The 20,676-nt window shown below is 52.9% G+C and overlaps 4 protein-coding genes across 13 annotated transcripts in view; 2 read left to right on the top strand and 2 right to left on the bottom strand.

The window, feature by feature from the left end:
- RHBDF1 (rhomboid 5 homolog 1) overlaps positions 1–10,593 on the top strand; it is a 37,787-nt gene extending 27,194 nt beyond the window's left edge. For all 8 annotated transcript variants that reach the window (XM_066198114.1, XM_066198110.1, XM_066198109.1 and 5 more), the window contains 13 exons: positions 476–598; positions 758–918; positions 3,103–3,354; positions 3,916–4,027; positions 4,886–4,960; positions 5,532–5,693; positions 5,799–5,899; positions 6,554–6,617; positions 7,048–7,142; positions 8,051–8,126; positions 8,607–8,707; positions 8,979–9,132; positions 9,836–10,593. In XM_066198114.1, coding sequence (XP_066054211.1) covers positions 476–598; positions 758–918; positions 3,103–3,354; positions 3,916–4,027; positions 4,886–4,960; positions 5,532–5,693; positions 5,799–5,899; positions 6,554–6,617; positions 7,048–7,142; positions 8,051–8,126; positions 8,607–8,707; positions 8,979–9,132; positions 9,836–10,255 — 1,896 coding nt within the window. In that variant the 3' untranslated portion in view covers positions 10,256–10,593. The remainder of the gene's footprint in view (positions 1–475; positions 599–757; positions 919–3,102; positions 3,355–3,915; positions 4,028–4,885; positions 4,961–5,531; positions 5,694–5,798; positions 5,900–6,553; positions 6,618–7,047; positions 7,143–8,050; positions 8,127–8,606; positions 8,708–8,978; positions 9,133–9,835) is intronic.
- Positions 10,594–10,695: 102 nt separating this feature from the next.
- Positions 10,696–13,531, bottom strand: SNRNP25 (small nuclear ribonucleoprotein U11/U12 subunit 25). 2 transcript variants are annotated; one of them, XM_066198117.1, is made up of 6 exons: positions 13,384–13,531; positions 13,225–13,315; positions 12,941–13,046; positions 12,782–12,856; positions 11,732–11,794; positions 10,696–10,916 (listed from the first exon to the last, which is right to left on the bottom strand). In XM_066198117.1, exons 1-5 carry the CDS (start codon positions 13,507–13,509, stop codon positions 11,740–11,742), a joined length of 453 nt encoding a protein of 150 aa, XP_066054214.1. In that variant the 5' UTR covers positions 13,510–13,531; the 3' UTR covers positions 10,696–10,916; positions 11,732–11,739. The 2 variants fall into 2 exon arrangements, with proteins under 2 accessions (XP_066054214.1, XP_066054215.1); XM_066198118.1 differs by having other exon boundaries at positions 10,696–10,913.
- A 13-nt stretch (positions 13,532–13,544) lies between these two features.
- On the top strand, positions 13,545–14,084 carry POLR3K (RNA polymerase III subunit K). Its single transcript, XM_066198119.1, has 3 exons — positions 13,545–13,655; positions 13,744–13,831; positions 13,902–14,084. The coding sequence occupies exons 1-3, from the start codon at positions 13,545–13,547 to the stop codon at positions 14,027–14,029; spliced, it is 327 nt and encodes a 108-aa protein (XP_066054216.1). The 3' UTR covers positions 14,030–14,084.
- Positions 14,085–14,351: 267 nt separating this feature from the next.
- GTF3C1 (general transcription factor IIIC subunit 1) overlaps positions 14,352–20,676 on the bottom strand; it is a 38,308-nt gene continuing 31,983 nt past the window's right edge. For both annotated transcript variants that reach the window (XM_066198106.1, XM_066198107.1), the window contains 5 exons: positions 19,499–19,785; positions 18,317–18,977; positions 16,803–16,842; positions 15,920–16,112; positions 14,352–14,858 (listed from right to left, as the gene is read on the bottom strand). In XM_066198106.1, the coding sequence (XP_066054203.1) occupies positions 14,637–14,858; positions 15,920–16,112; positions 16,803–16,842; positions 18,317–18,977; positions 19,499–19,785 (1,403 nt within the window). In that variant the 3' untranslated portion in view covers positions 14,352–14,636. The remainder of the gene's footprint in view (positions 14,859–15,919; positions 16,113–16,802; positions 16,843–18,316; positions 18,978–19,498; positions 19,786–20,676) is intronic.

The following is a 20,676-nucleotide window of genomic DNA, read 5'->3' as shown; positions in this document are numbered from 1 at the left end:
TGTTGGCCAGGGGGCTTTGATTCCCACAGTCAGCAGCCTCAGAGCGTTCTAGCAGGCCCAGTTCAGCCTGTCTGGACCTTTGGGTGGTCCCTGGTAAGCAGCCACGGAAGAGCAGAAATACCTGAGGCTCTTGCTATACAAGTCTCTCCATCCTGCCTTGCGCCTGCTTTCCTGGGCTCAGTGATGTGTTTTGCTGTGTCCAGCAGCGGCCAGCACTGTGGTTTGGTCAGACTCATTATACAATATGTGGTAGAGGAGCACACGGCAAGCCTGGAGGTGGGTGCCCGGGGTTGAGAAGTGTGGTGGCAGCTGTGTGTCTCACCAGAACGGTGTCACACATCTCATCTGCTGCGCTCCATCCACAAGCATGAACCAAGCTCAGCGCCTGGGCTCTGTGTGCACTGGCTGGGGTGGGTTTGTGGGCTGGGGGTTCACGTTTCTGGCAGTGCCCCCATGCCCCTGTCCCTGGCTGCAGGGCCGCTCTGTGAAGGACAGCACCCTGAGGAGGGCCCAGCGGCGCAGCTTCACCCCCGCCAGCTTCCTGGAGGAGGACACGGTGGATTTCCCAGATGAGCTCGACACTTCCTTCTTCGCTCGGGTGAGGGGCAGGGCTGGCGTGGTGCTGGCCTGGAGGCAGAGCGGGACTCTGCTTCTGGCAGGACTGTGTGTTGCAGAGAGCAGCACTGCTTTCTGCCAGGGCTGCTGTCTCAAGTGGGATGTTGGCTGCTTCTGATGGGACTGCTGTCTCTCTGCCCAGGAAGGAGTCCTTCATGAGGAGCTCTCTACTTACCCGGATGAAGTGTTCGAGTCACCATCAGAAGCTGCAATCAAAGATGCTGAGGTGAAACCTTCAGATCAGGCAGATCTCACAGGAGGTGCCTTGGACAAAAATGAGCTTGAAAGAAGCCACTTACTACTGTGAGTATCTTCATGGTAGCTGCCAAAGCCTAACATGGGGTAGCCAGTCCATTTGGAGTGGGGTCTCCTGCATGGAGGAAGCCAAGATGTGAGTGCTGTGAGTGCTTGGTGCAGAGCTCAGAGCAGTGCAGTGATGGGTTTTCTTTAAATCCAGCTGAAGAGCTCCTGCCCCAGCTACCCATGCATGTAAAAGATGACTCTGAGGCCACTTCTGCAATCACTCCAGCATCTTCCAGCTTCATAGTAATGTGTTTCAGAGATTGCATCATGCCTGGAGGAAGCAAAAGACACTTTAAATCAGTTGTGAGGATGCTGAGGGCCCAGCCTTTGGCTACGGAGAGCATGGCAAAGTGAGAAAGCTGTTGCCGTTGCCACAGTCACCAGTAACTGTTGTCATGCTCCAAGGAGCGGTGAAGCATTGCAGAATGTCGAGCTGGGCTGCATTCCTCACTTGAAATGAGAGAAAGGTGTGGCACTGATGCTGAGAGCCCTACAAATATGTGGGTGGTGCTGTACTGTGTGCCTGGATTTTTTCCACCTGAGTAACTGGTACTGAGTAATTGCTCTGTGTTGCTTCCGAGTCAGCTCACCCCAGCGGAGAGCTCTGCTGGGTGTGAACATGGAGCAGACAGGGAGGTCCTTGTTGTGGTTCTGCTGCTCTCAGCCCGTCTTGCTGTGTTGGCACTTTCCCTTCAAGTGTTTCCAAGAACTTGACTCAGTTTAACATAAGGGGAAGCACAAATGGTGGGAGTTTGTTGTCACTCCTCTGAGATGGTTTCAGTCTTCTCGGCTCCCTTTGAATCTCCTGAAATAGTTTTATTTATTGAGGAAAATGCACTTGTTTCACACTTCAGAGAGCTGCTATCAGAGTCACAGTTGGGTGTCCTTTCACGTGGTGAGGTGTTTGTTTGGGCATTTCCAGCACTGGAAATACTGGGAAGCAGCATGTCCGCCACACAGAAACCACTTGACCTCTTGGGCAAGAGCAGGCTGCAGTGGAATCTGCACCTCCTGCTGGAGAAGGACTTCCCAGGGGGAAGTTGGGATAGTCAAATGCATCTTCTGCAAGGTGCAGTATGAAAAGAGCTGGAATTTCCAGCAGTATTTTGGCTACAGAGGTTCAGATTCTCCCTTATCCTGTTGCTTGCCCGTACTTCAGAACTGTCATGATCTCTCCAGGTACTCTAGTCTTTCGGAAGAAAGATTGTTGGCTGTTTTCTCTCAGCACTTCTGACAAGCGCTGTCTTTGTGCAGAGTGGGACATTTAGGAAGCCAGAGGAGGTACACTGGACTAGAGTACGTGTTGGGAGCATACCTACTTACAGTGCCAGGCAATGAGGAGGGTGAAATGGGAGGTAGTTGGGTTTTTTTGGTCAGGTCTGGGTGCTGCAGATGTGACCTTCATACTGCTGTCTAAGAGCAAGGAAATACAAAACCATCTGGATGTGATGGAGACTTAAAAAGCAGGTATTATTCACCAGTAACCTGTGCAATGTTTATCAGGTTTATTTTGACAAAAAAGCCTTCTTTTAGCTTGGGATGCTTGGGATTTTTATAGTGTTGTTGAAGCCTGCTTTTTTTTTAATTATTCTGAAAAATGCACACATTGGTACAAATAAAGAAGGAATGGAAGGGAGATTATGAGAGGTAGCTGGTACAGCTTGCAGCATGTGACAGTGCCACTTTCTTGGTCTGGGAAACTGCTTGGATTCACTTTTGTCCAATTTGCCAATGCAGTCACACTGAAGTGAGGCACTGAAGTGACATTTAAAGGTGGGTCTTTCCACTGCTGGGCTAAACTCCATTTCATAGCAGAGGGCAGAGTAAGAGGGTTGAAGCAGGGGAAGAAGTAGACATGCCTGAGGCTGCAGAGGTGCCTGCTGCAGCCTCCCCGTTTCAGGCTGTTGCTAAAACACTTGAAAGCCTCGAGAGCTCCCCAGTGGTGGGGCTTAGTTTGGCACAGCTGCCTTGTGCCACTTTCTGCGTGTTTGCTGCGCTTTCTGCCGCTTCTGTGCCTTCATCTGCTGGCTGTGTGTAACCCTTTGAAATACAGCTCCCACTTCAGGGCACCTTGTCTGCCATCAGCTGCTGCCAGCCCGGAGGGGGTGGGTCAGACAAAGGCTCTGCTGCCACCAAAGAGCACGGAAAGGCTGGTCCCTACTGCTGTCCTGCTTTTGATTTCAGCCCCCTGGAGCGAGGCTGGAGGAAGCAGAAGGACGGGGGCCTGGCGCAGCCCAAGGTGCGCTTGCGGCAGGAGGTGGTGAGCGTGAGCCCGCAGAAGCGCGGCCAGCGCATCGCCGTGCCCGTCAGGAAGCTCTTTGCCAAGGAGAAGAGGCCCTACGGGCTGGGCATGGTGGGCAAGCTGACCAACAGGACCTACCGCAAGCGCATCGACAGCTACGTCAAACGGCAGATCGAGGACATGGATGATCACAGGTGAGAGCTGCACTCACGGCGGGTTCCCAGCCCTGCTGGCCCTCGGGGGCTCAGGTCACTGGGTGCTGCTTTGTGCCTGTCTTTGTCCCTTGGAGTACAGAGCCAGCCGCAGCCCACAGCAGCGTGTTTGTGTCACCTCACCCAGCTCCTCAGGGTGTGTCTGTATCTCTGCTACCTGGAGGGTCTGCAGGTCTCTGTACCACCACCACTGTGGTGAACAGCAAGGCTCAGCTATCCCTGCCTCTCTGAGCATTCCCCTGGAGTCGTCGTTTCAGACACGCAGCACAGTTCGGTGTCAGGCTTTGGTGTTCTTATGGATGTTTTCTTGGGAAAGGGTGGTTGTCCAGTGTAATGGGGGAGTCAGAGTAAACAGGTTCTGTCTTCCAGCAAGACCTTAGGTCATTGCTTCCTGTCCTGTGCACTCCTAGGTGATCCTGGACATGTACCCTAGATTTTGGTGAGGTTTCTGGGGGAAAACAGCAGCTTTTCCTCTCTGTTCTGTTAGCAGATGTAATATGCTTATGTTTCTACCTCTGATCCATTCCCCTTCCCTCCATCCAGGCCTTTCTTCACTTACTGGGTCACCTTTGTGCATTCGCTCATCACCATCCTTGCTGTGTGCATCTACGGCATCGCCCCTGTGGGGTTCTCACAACATGAAACTGTTGATTCAGTAAGTGAATCCCTCTGACATGCCTGCAGTGTGATTGAGTTTCAGCCCTCAGCTGTTGTGTCACAGTCTTCAACATGCTGGCTCCTTGCCTTTGGCTGGGTGCCGGCTGTCCAGCCCTGGGGGGCTGCCTGCAGGGTCTCTGGGAGCCCCCACACCACCTTCCCTCCCTCCTGCACCCACCTTTCTCCTGATGTCAGATTTTATCTGACACAAAGCACGGTGGCTGTGCTGGCAGCACTTCCAAACAGCTTGTTCCCCTCCTGGTGGAGACCAGAAGGATGATCACTGCAGGGAAATACTTCAAACCGGAGCTAAGTTTTTGCAACAGTTGCAGGATTTTACTTCTGCCAGGAGCAAAACTGACTTGCCTGACTTTGGGAGCTGATCTTGAGGCTGTTTTCAGCCTTCCCACACGTTGTTGAAGGTTCCTGGGGTAAAGATATCTCTGCAGCCGTGTCCCTTCTCCGTGCAGGAGATGCCCTGGGGAGCCCTGAGCTTTCAGAGCACTGCCACCAGCACGTGGACCTGCCCTGTCTGTGGCTGCTGCCTGTGCTGCTCAGCTCTATGGAGCTTTGTGCAGGCTCAGGCAACTCCAAGGGCTCCAGGCACTGGGATATCTTGAAGGTTGACGTAGCCAGAGATAGACGTTTTAAACGAAACCTTAACATGGAGGTGTCCACATCTTGATAGGGCTTTACATGTGATCCTGCAGAAGACCAGTTGGAGAGAGCTGTGGGCTCCATCATTGGCAGTGGGGATTCCTGTTCATCCTGGGGGCTGTTTTCACCAGTCCCTGCTGCTTGCCCTGCTGACCCTGGGGGCTGGAGCTCACAGGGCTCTTGCTTTCTCTCCTTGTAGGTCTTGCGAAACAGAGGGGTTTATGAAAATGTCAAATATGTTCAGCAGGAAAACTTCTGGATCGGCCCCAGCTCAGTGAGTGCCGTTGGTGGGACTGTTAGGGGTGGATGGGGGACTGTGTGCTGCAGCTGTGCCACCCCATGGACCAGAGCCCTCTGCTGCTTGGAGCTCAGGGCTCTGCTGTCACTGTCAGGGAGCAGCAGTGCTCCCAGCCCCAACCACCCTGCAGAATGGGGTGCCTGGAGGTTGGGATGGACCTTGGCTTTCCTGCTTTGCACGCTGTTCCTACAAAGACAAGCACGGGGGTAGAAAAAATGCAGGAGTTGTATGGTGTGTGACAGCTTTCCTGATGCCATTCCCCCTGAGAAAGACAAAAATGAAGAGGAAATGTCGCAAAGTTTTCTTTCCCAGCCATAGTGCTGGCCTTCCTGGGGCTATGGGCAAAGAAATCCCTGAACTTTTGTTCTCGACCTGTCTCCAAAGGAAATATGGAGAATGTGCATGGTGTGTGTTGGGCTTCACCACGCAGGACTTGTCCCTGGCCCTTGAGTCTGGATGGGACACCCCTAGTGGTTCCCCCAGCCTGCTCTGCCCAGGCAATTGCTGCCTGCCCCTTGGCTGAGCTGAGGGTTTCCATCTCTGCCAGGAGGCCCTGATCCACCTGGGGGCCAAGTTCTCCCCGTGCATGAGGCAGGACCAGCAGGTGCACAGCTTCATCAGCGCCAAGCGGGAGAAGGAGAAGCACTCGGCGTGCTGCGTGCGCAACGACAAGTCAGGCTGTGTGCAGACCTCGGAGGAGGAGTGCTCAGTGAGTGCCATGGCCCTTCTCCTGCCAGCCCTGCAGGCTCAGGGCCACTTCTGCTGATGCTTCTTTCCCTGGGCTTTATGGTGACCCCTCTTCTCTGTCCTGCAGTCCACGCTGGCTGTGTGGGTCAAGTGGCCCCATCACCCCAGCACACCGATGCTGGCAGGAAACAAGAGGCAGTTTGGCTCGGTTTGTCATCAGGACCCCAGGTAGGTCCTGCCTGGCCCAGCTGCCATCCTGGGGGGACGGGGCTGCTCTAGAGTCAGTCCCAGGCCAGTGGATTGCTGGATGAGGCAGCAGCTGCTCTGGAGGGGTGTGGGGCAGTGATGACCCTACCCTGCAGGGAAGGTGATGCAGGGTGTGATCATATTTCTGCTCAGCCCCGGTCTCTGTTGTGGGCTGCCCACCTGAACAGCAGCCTGCTGTGAGCTTTGGGGCCTTCCTCAATCCTCTCCCCCTCCTCACCTGCCCCCTGCACAGCTCTCTGCTTGGGTGCAGCAGTCACAAGCCAAGCACACCTTTGTCCAGGAGCCCAGCCAGCTGCTGGGTGCCCTGGCACACAGTCACTGTGGACTGATACTGAGCTGAAACCAGCTGAATTCCTGCCCTTGGGCTGTGTCCACCTGGAAAGGATCCAGTTTGTTGCTGGGCAGCAGTGTGCTCCCTGCCTTTGTGATCTCTGCTGGAAGGAGGCTGAGGCTTTGACCAGCATGGCCTTGGCTGATCTGGTCTGGTGTGTCAGTGTCACCAGCCAGGGACACAGGTAGCTGTGGAATGGCAGCCTGGGCACAGCAGAGCGTGGAAGTCCTACCTGGCGCTGGGGAAAGGTATTTCTCAGGCTGATGTGTGCTTTGTTGCTGCAGGGTGTGTGAGCAGCCAGCCTCGATGGAGCCCCACGAGTGGCCAGATGACATCACCAAGTGGCCGGTGAGCGTGGCCAGAGGCACGGGGCCTGCATGGGCAGCTGCAATGTGGCATTTGCATCCCACTGCAGAGCCTCAGCTGTGCTGGTGGGAGGGCAGGGCCTCGGGTGCAGCTTCTGCTGCTTGTCACAAACACCAGCTCAGGGCAGCCGTGCTCTGCTCAGCCCAAGGCTCAAAGCCCTCCAACAACAAAAGTTGTTCTGTGCCAGCTAAAGCCCTGGATCCTGTCAGGGTAACAGGGAGGTGGAAACCAACTCAGCCTCGGGCTGGAGAGGAGGTGTCAACTGATGCTCAGGCAGATGGAGTATCAGGCACTATCCTGCTGTCAGAGGGAGCTGTGTCTGGAATCTGGCTTCTTCCCAAGGGGCTGTTTTGATTTTACCCAGCCAGCAAGCAAAGCTGTGGCTGTCTGACTGCAGCCTGTTGTTTTCCAGATCTGCACAAAAAACAGTGCTGGGAATTACACCAACCACCTCCACATGGACTGTGTGATTACGGGCCGGCCCTGCTGCATTGGGACCAAGGGAAGGTAGTGAGTTTGACCTGAATGGAGGGGCTGGGTGTTGGGCTGAGACACGGGGCCTTTTCAGGTTGTAGACACAGCCATCTGCCCTCCTTGTCCTTTCCACACACACCCCAGAGCCCTGCTGGGGAGTTGGACAGAGAGCCATGACAGTTCTCCCAGATGGAGCAGGAGTTAACAGCCAGCCTGAGTCTGTGGCACTGCAGGGCGTCTCTCTCAGCTGGTCCTGCAGTATGGAGGGATTTGGATACCAGTTTGGAAGGATTGAACAGTTCTGCTGGAGAGTCCTGCACTTTTCCTTAGGAATGGGCAGCTTTTTCTAGACAGGCTCCATTGTCCCCAGCCTACGGTCCCTGGGCACTCAAAGGAAATGCCAGGAAATGACCCACTCTGGGTTTGCCAAAGAGGAGGATGCTGTTTTTCTCATGTTATCCCTGAGCTTGAGTAGTAACCCAGTGCTTGGGCTTGGCTTTCTCTGCTAGGGAGAAAAATGTGTGCTGCCCCAAGGAGTTTCTCTGTCCCCAAAAGTCATGACCAGGACACCCTTGACATCGCTCCTCTTTCCCCTCTGCCAGCTGCAGAGGCACAAGATTCCCCCAGTCTAAGACACAGCTTCCCCAGGCTCTGGTGGTTCTTCCCAGCTCTAAACAGCAGCTTTAGGACCTGCCTTGGTGCCCTGGCATGCAGACAGACCTGTGGAGGCTTTCCTGGAGGAGAGAAGCAGGAGGGGTGTGTGGAGAAGCACTGGGCTCAAATGGGAATGTGTTTGTGCCTTTGCTGTAACTCCACAGCCTGTCAGGGGCAGCTGAAGGCATCAGTTCTCATGGATGGGATGAGCAAAGGAGAGTGGGTGGCCCGGGAGGGCACAGGAATGATCCATTGTGTTTTCCATGTGTGACTTGTGCCTCCTGCAGGTGTGAAATAACCTCCCGGGAGTATTGTGAATTTATGCGGGGCTATTTCCATGAGGAGGCCACGCTCTGCTCTCAGGTAAGGTGCAGCTGGGGGGTTGTATGGCTGCCCTTCTCCCTGCAGGTGCCCTCAGCAGCTTGGCAGGATCTAGGGTGGCAGTGCTGCAGGGTAGGTGGGAGTCCTGTGTCCTGTGCCACCCTGAGCCTGGGGGAAGCTGCTGCTCCTGACTGGAGTGCCAGAGCTGGCTGCACGTGTCCCCATTCGCAGGCCAGTTTGGGACTTGGGTGAAAGCCCAGCACAGGACCACTGTGAAAGCAGTGGGAGAAGAATCTGCAGTCTGCTCTGTGGGCGAGCAGATGCCTCAGCTCTGGGTGCTGGGGTGAAAAATGAGGGCTTAAAGCTGCCACAGGGAAGGGATGGGGCCATGTAAATTTGTGTTGGAGACAAGGCCTGGGACTTGGTTCAAGAGAAGTGGGAGGGGAGCCCCTCTTCCAGAGCTACCTGTAGTCTGCCCTAGGCTTGGGAAAGGGCCCCTCTCAACACCCACTTCTGCCCTAGGTGCACTGCATGGATGATGTCTGTGGGCTCCTTCCTTTCCTAAATCCAGAAGTCCCTGACCAGTTCTACCGCCTCTGGCTCTCGCTTTTCCTGCATGCTGGGTAAGCTGAGGTGTAAAACTTCCACTTTTGGGGTGGGGGCACCCTCAGCCTGGGGACAGGCTGTGAGGGTTGTTGTGGCTGTCCCCCGTGGGGAACACAGGGACGCTGAGCTGTGCTCTCAGCCAAGGTTTGCCATCCTGTGTTTGTTGGGAGGGAGTAGCAGCATGGGTAAGGCCAGAGCAGGAATTCTCAGCAAGGCTGGGGACTGAGCACAAGCACAGGGGTGACTTCAGTGGCTGCTGCTTCAGCTCCTGTACTCTGCACTTGGCAGGATCCTGCACTGTCTGGTTTCAATCTGTTTCCAAATGACGATCCTGCGGGACCTAGAGAAGCTGGCAGGATGGCACCGCATCTCTATCATCTACCTTCTCAGTGGCATCACTGGGAACCTTGCCAGTGCCATATTTCTACCCTACAGAGCAGAGGTGGGTCTCCTGCAGCCCAGGGTCCTGGTAATTTGCCCTGAGCACAACCCTTCTCTACGTGCCTGTACCTCTGTGGCTGAGGCAGAGCCACCAGAGCTGGGCTCACCACTGCAGCCTTGGCACTTGTAGCTCAAAGATGGCACCACACCATCATTTCACTGCTGGGTACCATGGGCTTTCCAAGTGACTGGCCTGGGCTGGAAAAACTGCAGGAAAAAGACTGCCTCTCATCACAGATGGGGGATTGTCCAACCATGGGGTGAGAGAGGCCCCAGGCAGGCTGGGAATCAAGTGCTGTACCTGGTGTCAGACACTCTCCATGTGAGAGTGACAAAGAGGAGAGCTCACCTTGCCCACAGGACACTGCATGGCTGGACCTGCAGGACTGTCTGTCAGCTCCTTTTGTAAGGAAAACTACCTGGTGGGTGGGGGGAGCCAGGAGATTGCCTTCAAGGGCTTCTCCCCTCTGGCAACTGGAACCAGATCTGCCCTCTTTAGTCTGTTCTGGCCTCACACCTTGATCCTAAATCCAATCAGGCCCCTTTACTCCTGGCACCCCAATATATGGATGAAGTTGCAGAGTCTCTTTGCCAAGAACCACTGAACAGGAATTGAATAAGAAGTAACTGATTCCTGGAGCTGGCTGCAGAGGCCAGACAGGTGCCATGAGCCTGACATTATCTGTAATGCTCTTCTTCTGCAGGTTGGCCCTGCAGGATCCCAGTTTGGAATTCTGGCCTGTCTCTTTGTGGAGCTCTTCCAGAGTTGGCAAATCCTGGCACGCCCATGGAGGGCTTTCTTCAAGCTGCTGGCTGTGGTGCTCTTTCTTTTTGCCTTTGGCCTCCTGCCTTGGATCGATAACTTCGCTCACATTTCAGGATTTATCAGTGGTTTCTTCCTCTCCTTTGCCTTCCTGCCCTACATTAGCTTTGGGAAGTTTGATTTATATAGGAAACGATGCCAAATTATAGTTTTCCAGCTCATCTTCATTGCACTCTTCTCAGGACTGGTGATTCTGTTCTATTTCTACCCCATCAAGTGCGAGTGGTGCGAGTTCCTCACTTGTATACCCTTCACAGACAAATTCTGCGAGAAGTACGACCTGGATGCACAGCTCCACTGACAGCAAAGACTGGCTTCTCGAGCAGGCCCTGGAGATGGACTGTCTTTGCATTTGCTGTGCCAGTTCCATGGGGACAAAGTCTCTAATCCAATGACACTTCTAACCCTGCCCGTGGTTAATTTAAACTGTCTCGTTAGCACTTGGCAGGCATGGTTTGCCTTATCTCAGAAGACTCTGAAAAACAGAACGTTTGTGCCTTGTTCAATTGTATTGAACCTTTTCTGCTGCCATTATTTTTATTACACTAGTTTCAATACTACATTTTTAACCAGAGTTGTTTACTACTGCTAAGGTGGTGATTAAACGGTGAGGTAGCGTTTTAGCTACTGTGAATTGTTCTGAGTAGTCTGTGCCTACCTTTGTTCCTTAATCCCATTTCTGCTGTTTCATGTACCCTGTGGAGCACCCAAACCAGCCAGATACAGATCTGCAGCTGGAAATAAGGGCCTGAAAAGCCTCACAAAACGAGAGGGTCTCTTTAATCCCTGGAATGAATCTACATACAGCTCAGAGGCAAACACCCCAAACAGCAACTGTAAAAAACGTGAGAAAATTCAGTCAATTGAGTTTGTTCCTCTTTGAAGTGTGACAACCTTTTCCTCCAGGGAGGTGCTGAATCCAAAGTATGGTCTTGGTAGGGCTGGAGTCTCTGCTCTCTCTGCTTAAGAAAGAATATATGTGTCAGTAACAATAATTACTGCATGCTGGGCTCTTCTCACCACACTGCCATGATGGTCCAGGACGGATCAGCTAGTGCCAGAGGTGACTGCTGGTCACAGGCACGCTGGAGCAGGTGGCTGTTGTTAGGGCACACATTTTATTACACTGGATCTTGAAAATATGGTAGCCTTGAAAGAAGAATAAAAGGTAACTGTGGTCAAAAAGGAACAGTTTTTAACCCAGCTACCTGGAGCAGCAAAACAACGCACGGCTTTGAACAAGCTGCTCTTATCCCTGTTTTTCAGCCACTGTGACTGTTTTTAAAATCATAATTTAAAACTTACTAAGCCTGAGAGTCCCGGCCACATCTGTGTTTGTGTGCACAACTTACTCAAAATAGCAGTATTAATACCAGAATTATGTCTGCATGAGTTAGAAACCCAGCCACGCTCCTGACAATGATTTCCAGACATTTAAAAAGCCTAAAAGAAGGCAGGGTCCTAGAAGCAATCACAGGAGCAAAGGAACACTGTGTTTAATGAGTCTCAAGACAATGTAGAGGCAGACTGAGAGTCTAAACATAGAGTCAATTATTCCTGCTGCTGCTCCCAGTGTCTGTTACCTGAAGCATCATTCCCTGCCCTGAGAGGAGCACAAACAACACTACCAGGATCTGGAAACAGGCCCCAGCCTCGTGCAGACATTCAGAAATACTCTGCCAGCCAGCAGAGAGCAGCAGCATCAGCTCTGAACCTCAACACCACGGCCTGGGGAAGGTGAGGAACTGGGAGCTCTTAATGGGCATCCAGGACTTACCCCACAGGTTACTTCCGAAGCTTCTTTATGAAGCTGACCTCATCCCGGTTCCTGATGCCGTACCTGAGCAGAGACTTATGCTGTTAAATGCCAGGAAAAACAACCTGTGAAACCCTACAGCTTCATCTTTTCCAGGGACAGATGGACTCCTACTATCCCATGCTGTGCTCTGCTGGAGGGCACATTAAAATTCTCATTTGTGTATGTGGGACATGCTGCCAGCACTGAAGGATCTGCTCATCTGCCTTTAACTGCAACAACCCCTTAAATGCAACATCTGTCACCCAGGCTCACTTTTCCAAGGACAGCTTTGATTAGGGCTGTCTTGCTGAATTTTTAGTACTTCAGACCACCTTTTCCTGCTGGTCTGCAACAGGCTGGCAGACCCATCACTGCTGGGAAGTGCCTCAAGAAATGGGCAGGGAAACATGGGAGTCACCTAGAAGTGTTGTTACCAGACTGAGAGGTGGCTGAGCAGCTCCAAAGATCAACACCCATCCTTGGGTTTCTTCTTTGCTTTCTTCATAGAATTGTAGAATGTTATGGGGTTGGAATGGACCTTACAGCCCATCCAGTCCCAACACCCCTGCCGTGGACAGGACACCTCTCACCAGACCAGGTTCCTCAAAGCCTTATCTAACCCACTGCCAGGGCTGAGGCATCCACAACCTCCCTGGGCACCCTGTTCCAGTTCTGTTCCCTGCTCTTTCCTATCCTTATACATCAGTATCTGTGCCGAGCTGAGTCACTGTAACCATTTTCTGCAGGGGCTTGGGAGGGATGGCCAAGGGTTCTGTGGGTGGTCTGAACTGGCTGAACCTCGCACAGGCTGGTGGTGGCTGAGGATGAGGAACCCCCCAGGGCCATCCTGTCCTGCACAGAGCCTCTCAGTCTGCCTGTCCCACTTCTGTGGGCAGTGCTGTCCCACCTCCCAGCCAAATTCCAGCGCGGGACCCACCTGAGCCAGGGGCACGACCTCCCACCTCAGCCCTGCCCGTGGGGATGCTGCGTGGGCTCCTCTCAGCCCCCTGCACCGACTCAGGAACTCACTCTCTCAGCTTCTTCCTGTCATCCGCCAGCTTCTCTCCATTGTACGTTAGGTAGTACGTCCTCCATATGTACTTCCTGGGGGAAAAGCATTCGGGGGCAGCCGCGGGAGGGGGACCGGGGTGGGACGCGTTCCCGAGCCGCCCGCCCGGCCCCGCTCACCAGCTGAGGTGCTGGACACCGCCCTGCCGGGCCTGCCTCAGCTGGATGTGCCGCCGCAGCGCCTTCTTCAGCTCCAGCACCGAGGCGTTCTGCACCACCACCACGGCTGCGGGGCGGGGAGAGCCGGGTCAGGCCCGCCCGGCCCCGGCCCCGGGCCCCGGTCCCCGCCCGCCCCCGGCCCCGGTCCCCGCCCGCCCCCGGCCCCGGTCCCCGCCCGCCCCCGATCCCCGCCCGCCCGCCCCCGGCTCCGGTCCCCGCCCGCCCCCGGCCGGCCCCGCACGCACGCACGGTCTCGCCGTCCGCCTTGCACACCCGCACCGTCATGGCCTGCCCGTACTCCAGGGCCACCTGCGAGCCGATCTCCTCGGCCGTCACCTGCGGGCGAGTGAGGCGGCCGTGAGCGCGGCCCCGCCGTGAGCGCGGCCCCCACGCCCCGGGCCCACCTGCGGGGGGAGGTCGCAGAGCAGCGGGTCCTGCACCAGCCGCGCCAGGGCCGCCTGGAACAGCTCCAGCACCTCGGCGTGCGCCAGCTCCTCGGGCGGCTCCTCCGCCGCCGGCTCTGCCGCCATCGCCGGAAGGGGCGGGCGGCGCGGCGGAACCGGCGATGCTGCTCTTCTGCCCGGCCTGCGGGAACGTGCTGGTGGCCGAGGAGGGGCCGCGCTGCCACCGCTTCGCCTGCACCACCTGTCCCTACGTGCGCAACGTCACCCGCAAGGTACCGGGGCGCGGGGGGCGCGGGGCCGGCCCGGGGCGGGGGGCCCGCCGTGCCGCCCCGCTGAGCTGACCCGGGGCCGCTCCCGCAGGTGACCAGCAGGAAGTACCCGCGGCTGAAGGAGGTGGACGATGTGCTGGGCGGCGCCGCGGCCTGGGAGAACGTGGACTCCACGGCAGGTAGGGCCGGGCCGAGGGGCCGCGCGGGGCTCGGGCTGCCCTGCCGGCCCCTCACGGCCTTCTCCCGCAGAGCCGTGCCCCAAGTGCGAGCACCCCCGCGCCTACTTCATGCAGATCCAGACGCGCTCGGCCGACGAACCCATGACCACCTTCTACAAGTGCTGCAACCCGCAGTGCGGGCACCGCTGGCGGGACTGAGGCGCCGCGGGGAGCGGGGATGCGGCTCCGGCAATAAAGGTGCCACTGCTGGCGAGCGAGCGGCTGCTGCGTGGTTCCTGCGGGCCTGGCAGGGACGGGAAACACGCTCCGGCAGGGCGCTGTGCCCGGTGCGGGCCCGGGGAGGGCAGGGGTAACAAAGGCGTGCCCTGCACACCGAGAAACTCGCCTTCGAAACGGAGACACGCCTGAAGGTAACCGAGCTGAGCGACCGTGAGGAAAGCCCCCAGCCCTGAGGCCGCTGCTGTGCCACGGCACAGAAGGCATGGCAGAGGTGAAGCGTTGACACTGTGGCCCGACAGAGAGCCAACAATGAAAAAGGGGCCTGTGCTGTGACCTGTGAAAACCCCGTCAGTTAAAGCAGCAGCTACAAACTACACACTGCAACCAATTACTGATGAAAGGAGAATACTTCAAGTGGGATCACATATTGCTTGTGTTTAAACACCAAGCTTTATTCTCAGTTTAAATACATTCAAAAGTAAAAAGGATAAATAACTTAATAAAAACATGAGGGAACACAAATTGTAACATTCACTCTGCATGAACACGGGCTAAGCCCATCTCGTATGACTCAGCTTTACCCCTCCTATACAGGGATAATCTGCACCCATTTGTTCCAATTCATGTCGCAGGGGAACACTCTCCCCAGCCTGAGGGTACAGTCTATTGTGGGCTCGTAGTAGATGGTTGGGCTTTCACTCAGTTTGGGATTCTGTAGCTGTTCTTCCACAACTGGCTGAGAAAAGAGTGACACCGGGGATGGCTTTTTCATGTAGAATCGTCTGATGCAACCAAGAGTTTCCAGACCCTGCAGAAAAATTCACGTATTTCAATATGGGCAGTTGCAGGGGGAAAAAAAAAGGCAATAAAAAAGAAAAAAAACCCCAACCAAACCCAAAACCCCACCAAAACCAAACCAACCAACCAAAACACACAACACCTCCCCCCCCCCCCCCGAGTGAATGCTGCTCTATCTACAGTGTTCTCAGAAATGTTTGACAATTTATACCAAAAGTGGCTTCACTTGAGCCCCTGAGGAGCCCATGGTTACAACACAAAGGTAAAAAGGATAAACAGCTTAATAAAAACGTGCAAGCTCTGGCTATAGCTGGATATATCTAGTTATTTTCAAGCTCAGTGATTGATACATGGTTACTGACACAGAAGGTGCTCAGCAGGAGATGTCAACATTTAGGGCCAGTTACAAAAAATCTAAGGCTGGTCTGGATGTCAATCCCAGACTTCTGTGCCAGTTCTTGTTAATGGGTAATAGCTACATGACAAGCTGTGTCTGATTACTGCTCTGCTTCAGATTTTGAATATTTATAGGAAAAAAAAAATAGAAGTCAAAGTTCCATGTACAAAGTAGCAGTGGTGGCAGTCGAACATCAAGATGTGGGAACAGAACTATGAGAAACTCAAAATTTTCTTGCCATCTTTTGTTTTGACAATTAAGGACCTGTAGGCAGGTCAGAAGGTCTGATTTACACATTGTCTAGCACAGACACATTTCAGTTTGATTCTCATGGCACATTACCCATCTAGAAGGTATATAAGAAAAAAAATTAAGAGTATTTGGATTATCTGTGGTGATTGGGGGCTGGATCTTTAAGGTTCCTCCCAACACAAACTATTCCGTGATCCTGTGATTACCACTGCATTAAACAGCCCCTGCTCTTCAGCAACTGCCCTGTACATCCGTTTCAGAAGCAAGCTCAGAGTGTAAAATCCGCGGGGTAAATCAGGCTTCCCTCCTCGCTCGCTGCAAGCAGTGGCTCGCTCTGGCTCCGGTCCATTTACAGCCAATGGAGAAGGTTGTTTTTCCCCATTTCCCTGGGCCTGGCAGTGCCGCAGCCCCCAGTGCAGTACCTGCAGGATCTCCAGCACGGCCACGGGCTGCAGGACGCCGCAGTAGTGCTGCAGCAGCCCTGCCTGCGTCACGCCCGGCTTCGTCATCACGTGGTAGAGCACGGCCTCCATCATGCCCTTGCACACTGGCTTGTTCAGCTTCCCATCCACGATCCTCCACGGCCTCCCAATGAAGCAAACCTTCTCACAGGCCCTGCCAAAGACGGGGAACACTCAGCTCTCAGGAATTCTTCAGGGTGGGTTTCTCATCAGTGCAATTCCTGCCTAACAGAGGTTCTCGCTACATCCATTTTAACATGAGTGTAAATCCTGTGGCTGCTCTGAGCAAGGCCAGGTGCTGCTCTACCCAGTCTGCGTTTTTCACCAGGGGTTCATCCCTTTTAGCACCATTACAAACCCAGCAGCTGCCTCAGGTCTTGATGAGCAGGGAAGCTTTGTTTGGCATTTAGCTCTAATATCCTCCAAAAGTTACCCAAGACCTGCACCACGCAGCAACAGTGCTCTGATGGGAAGAAAATTCCTCATTTTTAAGCATTTTGGTGTCCAAAAGACAGTTCCTGCGTGGAAATAGACATTTCTCATCTTGCAGTCGCTCCAGGCCTTTCCTGGGCACCTGGAAGCTGGCACTGGACTTATTTGTGCAGTAAAATCAGTTTGGTCCTCTGATATTTAGAGCTTGTTGTTTTTTGAGTAAAAATATCTACCAAAGACATTTTTTCAGCATGCACAGGAACAAAAGGAACATTAACAGGAACAATGGAGTGGGGTTTCTCCATCATCAATGCTCACTGCTCATCAGAGCATAAAACTGAGGTTTCCAAACCACTGCTCCCAGTCTTCTTTCGGCAGTGTTTGGTATTCTGCAGACATCTCTGTTACTCACCGCTCCCTGGCTGCCTGGGAGACATCTGTCATGGAGCTTCCTGGAAAGAAAAGGACACATATTTTCTAATTAACTCAAACTCCTTATCTAATGGCAGGACAGTTAAAGGTGGCCAAGCTGTGAAGTGCAAGAGCTTGCTAGGAAACCTCAGCAGCAAAGTACTCCACATGCTGCTCTCAGTTTTGGGGAGCTCTGAGCTGTCCCTCTGCCCTGCCTGCAGCACACTCTTCCCACACCTCCTCCCACAGCTACCTCTCTTTGTTCAACCCCACTTTTTGCGGCTCCTTTCCCCAGTCCCAGCAGGTTTTATTCCTACAAGTCTGATGCTGTGGCTGAACCATGGTGATTGTATGGGCTGAAAGAACTGAGGTTCACACAGAGGGTGCAGGGTCTCAGCCTGGAGCTCTCCCAGGGGTCTGGCTAACCTGAAGCTCCTGGACATCAGAGGGAAGTTGGGCAGAACTCCAAGGAGCTGGAGACATGAATGCAAACTCAAGACTGCAGCAGGGCTCAGTTTCAAAGCAAAGGCTGTCTCTGCAACTCCCATTACATTATGTAATGGGTTTTAATTAGACAATTACTTAACGAGGTATTCCTACCACACCCAGAGGGTAACAGCTTTGGGTGAAGCACATGTAAACATTCACTGGCCAGTGAGAACTCTGTGTTTGATAAAAGAAATCCTGATTTTTCCCTCCTATGCTACAAACAAGTCAAGGATGTTAAACCCAGGAAAGTACTTCACTAGTTTAATTTAAGAACTGCTAAGGTCTCTGCTGTTTAGACAGCCCAGAATGCATTTCCTGCAGGAAGGCTCCAGTTAAACAATCCCAAGCTGTGGGATGTTAGGGATCACCCTCTGGACATGGGTACTGGCAGGGCTTGGCAAGGTAGCATAGGAGCAGTGAGCTTGTGGTTCAGTCTGAGATTAGAGCTCATAAAAACCAAACCAAAATGAAATCCCTCACAAACTCCTAAATGTAAAGCTTGGCAAGAACTACTAGCTATTAGAAAACTGGCAGTAAAAAGGAAAGGAAAATGAAGTCCAATTGGGTTACAAATGAGGCTGTTAATCTCACTGGCATGTGCTGCTTCCTGGTGGTTTAATGAGTTTAGGACTTTCAGCCATGGACATTCCAGCTAAGTGCACACCAGCAGTGCTCTGTTTTCTAGGCTTAGAGATGCCTGACCTTTGGACTGAAGCCAGAGATGAGAAACTTCAGATCCAAATTATTCTGGAAAAGTTTAAGACGTGGAAACAAGTTTCTAAGGAAAACATACTTCTGGACTAGTCATTCCAGCAAGAGGCATAGGAAGGATTATGTGACATATTTGAAAACTCTGAGGCCTTCCAGATGAATTAGTGCTATGCCAATTTATCTGTGAGAGAAGACAATCTCTCTGGTACAACTGCATAAAGGATTTAGGATTTGCTTATTAAGTGGAGCTACTGGTTTGGGATCAACTGCTGATGAGCTGGTTTGTATTTCAGGGATGCAGAGGGCTCTCCTTACCTTTAGAGAGTCCTGGGTTCTCCTGGAAGTAGGGAAGATCATCATCCTGCTCACTGGCCGATTGTTCAGGGATAGCGATCTGCTTTCTGTGCTCGGTGCTGAGTTCATCGTTCTCTACTTCGAGTTCTTTGTCCTCAGAACAAGATTTATCTTGTTCCTCGTAAGTGTCCACATCCACAGCCTCTGCAGCAGGCTCTGGGAGTTCAGCTGGGGGTTCTTCCTGCCCTCCCAGGGAGCCTCCTTCTGGAGCTTCTTCCCCCCCAGTGACAGCTTCCTTCCTTGGAACAGGCTCAGGAACAGCTGCATCCAAGTTCCTGCCCTCTGCACTTGTCAGAGCAGGCTGTGCACCCTGGCAGAGGTGACTGTCACCCTCAAGGACGTCAGTCTTACATCTCTTCCTCACGGGCTCATCATCACTGGCACACTGTGTGTCTTCTCCCAGCTGCTCCTCCTTTCCCAGACATTCCTGTCCCTTCCCTGGCTCTGAGGGCAGCTGCTCCTGTGGCACATCTGGGGCAATGTCTGCCCCTGGCTGCTCAGCATCCTCTGCTCTGTTCTTCAGGCACACCGAGCGCAGCAGCCAGGGCTTGGCAAACACTATTGCCACCAGCCTGACACTGTGGCCTCCTACTTCTAAAACCTGCTGCATTTCAATGAGGTCCTGTAAAAAAATGAACAAAAAATCCCCACAACAAATTATCTCAGGAGCTTCCACTGAAAAATGTCACTATAACCCGGTGTCATGGAATTGTCATGATTTAACTGGCAGCAAGGGAGGAGCAAGAGTTTAGTAGAATATTTAATTTTGCCCCCAGCTGCACTGAAGTTGAAAATATGTTTTACCCCTTAAGGCTTCCTGAAATTACAGCATGAGATGTTTTTCTTCAGCTTAAAGTAAGTTAAAAATATAACTGGATACAAGTATTTCTGTAAGATTGATGTTAGCACCTCTAGGTTTCTGAAACAGTTCATTCCTATCTTTGATTAAGTGCTGCTTTAATTTTTGGCCTTCCTAACTTTGAGGCAAGATTGCTCTCAGGTGTGGTGTGTGATCTCCTGCCTAACATAAATAACTCTGTTCAATTTATAGCTGCTTCTGACAGCCTGGAAGCTCATCCTGTTCAAGGGGAATACTAAGCATGCAAACACGAATGTATGGAAAGCAGCTGGCTGTAAACCCACCTGAATGTACTGCTCCAAGCTCCTGCTGCGTTCAGCTTCCACCTGTTCATAGCTGCAGAAGTGTTTGCTCAGCTCAGTTTTGCAAATCCCAAAGTGGGAAGTGGCCTCTATGGCCTTCCTGACCTCCAGAACAGCCGCCACATCCCCGGGGTTGTACCCGTAATGCTCTGTACACTCATGGAGAAACTTCTCCACCTCATAGTCTTCTTCCTGGACTTTGATCAGCCTGGTGAAAGTTTCAGGAAGGCAGGAGATGCCCACAGCCACGTGATCCAGCAGGGAAGGAACTGCAAAGCAAATAAAGCATGGGAGTTTAAGATGTGAAGCAGCAGTTACTGTGTAACACACTGCATGAAGACAGATTAGAGGTGTTCTAGACCAATTAAAAACAGAGCACAGTTTTCTCTCTTCATTGCTGCAGTTCCCTTTTTTCTTTCCACCTTGCATATCTGTCTGAAAAGACCTGTAAAGAGGAGCAAACTGGTTTACAAGGGCTCACTCTCCCAGCAAAACAAATTATGGCTAGAAGGCAGTGAGCATCTAGTGGTGCTCTCTCTAACACTGGGTCAGCTCTGCTCTGAGTTAATGGGGGAATCCTCTCCTTTTTTCTTGAAGAAGGTCAAGTGAAAATTCTAGGGCAAGGAAGTGCTGTAGAGGACACTTTTAATCAAAAAATCCATAGCAGAAAGCCGTTGGCCAGTTGACAATGTTACCACTCAACAATGCTTTAGACAATTAGTTCAACAAAGCATCTCTGTGTTCAGTGACAGGTCCAGCACTGCCCCTGCCCAGAGAATCCACAACTGAAGCCATGTAACCCCTATCCCAGTCCTGGCTGATGAGGGGGCAGCTCTGGCACTGCTCTTGTTGCTCCCTTCCCTTTTACCTGTAGGCTGCTCCACGTTTGCCTCTGAACTTTCAGGGCAGCTACCAAGGAAAAATGGGCTCAGCTGTAATGAGCAGTCAGCTCAGCTCAGCTGGAGGGCATGAGAGGCAGCAGAAACAGGAGAAAGAATTTCTGATTTACCTCTGTCACAGCAGCAGTGGAAATGGGCAGGGGCAGCACTAAACCATGTCAGCTGGAGAGCTCAAGGCTCTGGATACATTTGCATCACAGCTGAAAACAAGATGCTCTTTAAGAAGAGGCAGTGCTGATGAACTGCAGACAGTCAAGCTCT

Source organism: Chamaea fasciata, unplaced genomic scaffold (assembly GCF_029207755.1).
Source record: "Chamaea fasciata isolate MVZ Bird 193981 ecotype frontalis unplaced genomic scaffold, bChaFas1.0.hap1 SCAF_16, whole genome shotgun sequence".
NCBI lineage: Eukaryota > Metazoa > Chordata > Aves > Passeriformes > Sylviidae > Chamaea > Chamaea fasciata.
Note: the sequence above shows the minus strand (reverse complement) of the source record. Positions and strands in the feature narration are given on the sequence as shown.

What these genes read in the sequence shown, in the direction of transcription:
- POLR3K (XM_066198119.1), top strand. Translation starts at nt 13,545, where the DNA reads ATGCTGCTCTTCTGCCCGGCCTGCGGGAACGTGCTGGTGGCCGAGGAG. An exon ending in TGCGCAACGTCACCCGCAAG is followed by an intron (nt 13,656 to 13,743) that starts GTACCGGGGCGC and finishes CCGCTCCCGCAG; the next exon opens with GTGACCAGCAGGAAGTACCC. An exon ending in GAACGTGGACTCCACGGCAG is followed by an intron (nt 13,832 to 13,901) that starts GTAGGGCCGGGC and finishes CTTCTCCCGCAG; the next exon opens with AGCCGTGCCCCAAGTGCGAG.
- SNRNP25 (XM_066198117.1), bottom strand. Translation starts at nt 13,509, where the DNA reads ATGGCGGCAGAGCCGGCGGCGGAGGAGCCGCCCGAGGAGCTGGCGCAC. An exon ending in GGCGGACGGCGAGACCGTGC is followed by an intron (nt 13,047 to 13,224) that starts GTGCGTGCGGGG and finishes CCCGCCCCGCAG; the next exon opens with CCGTGGTGGTGGTGCAGAAC. An exon ending in GACAGGAAGAAGCTGAGAGA is followed by an intron (nt 11,795 to 12,781) that starts GTGAGTTCCTGA and finishes GTCTCTGCTCAG; the next exon opens with GTACGGCATCAGGAACCGGG.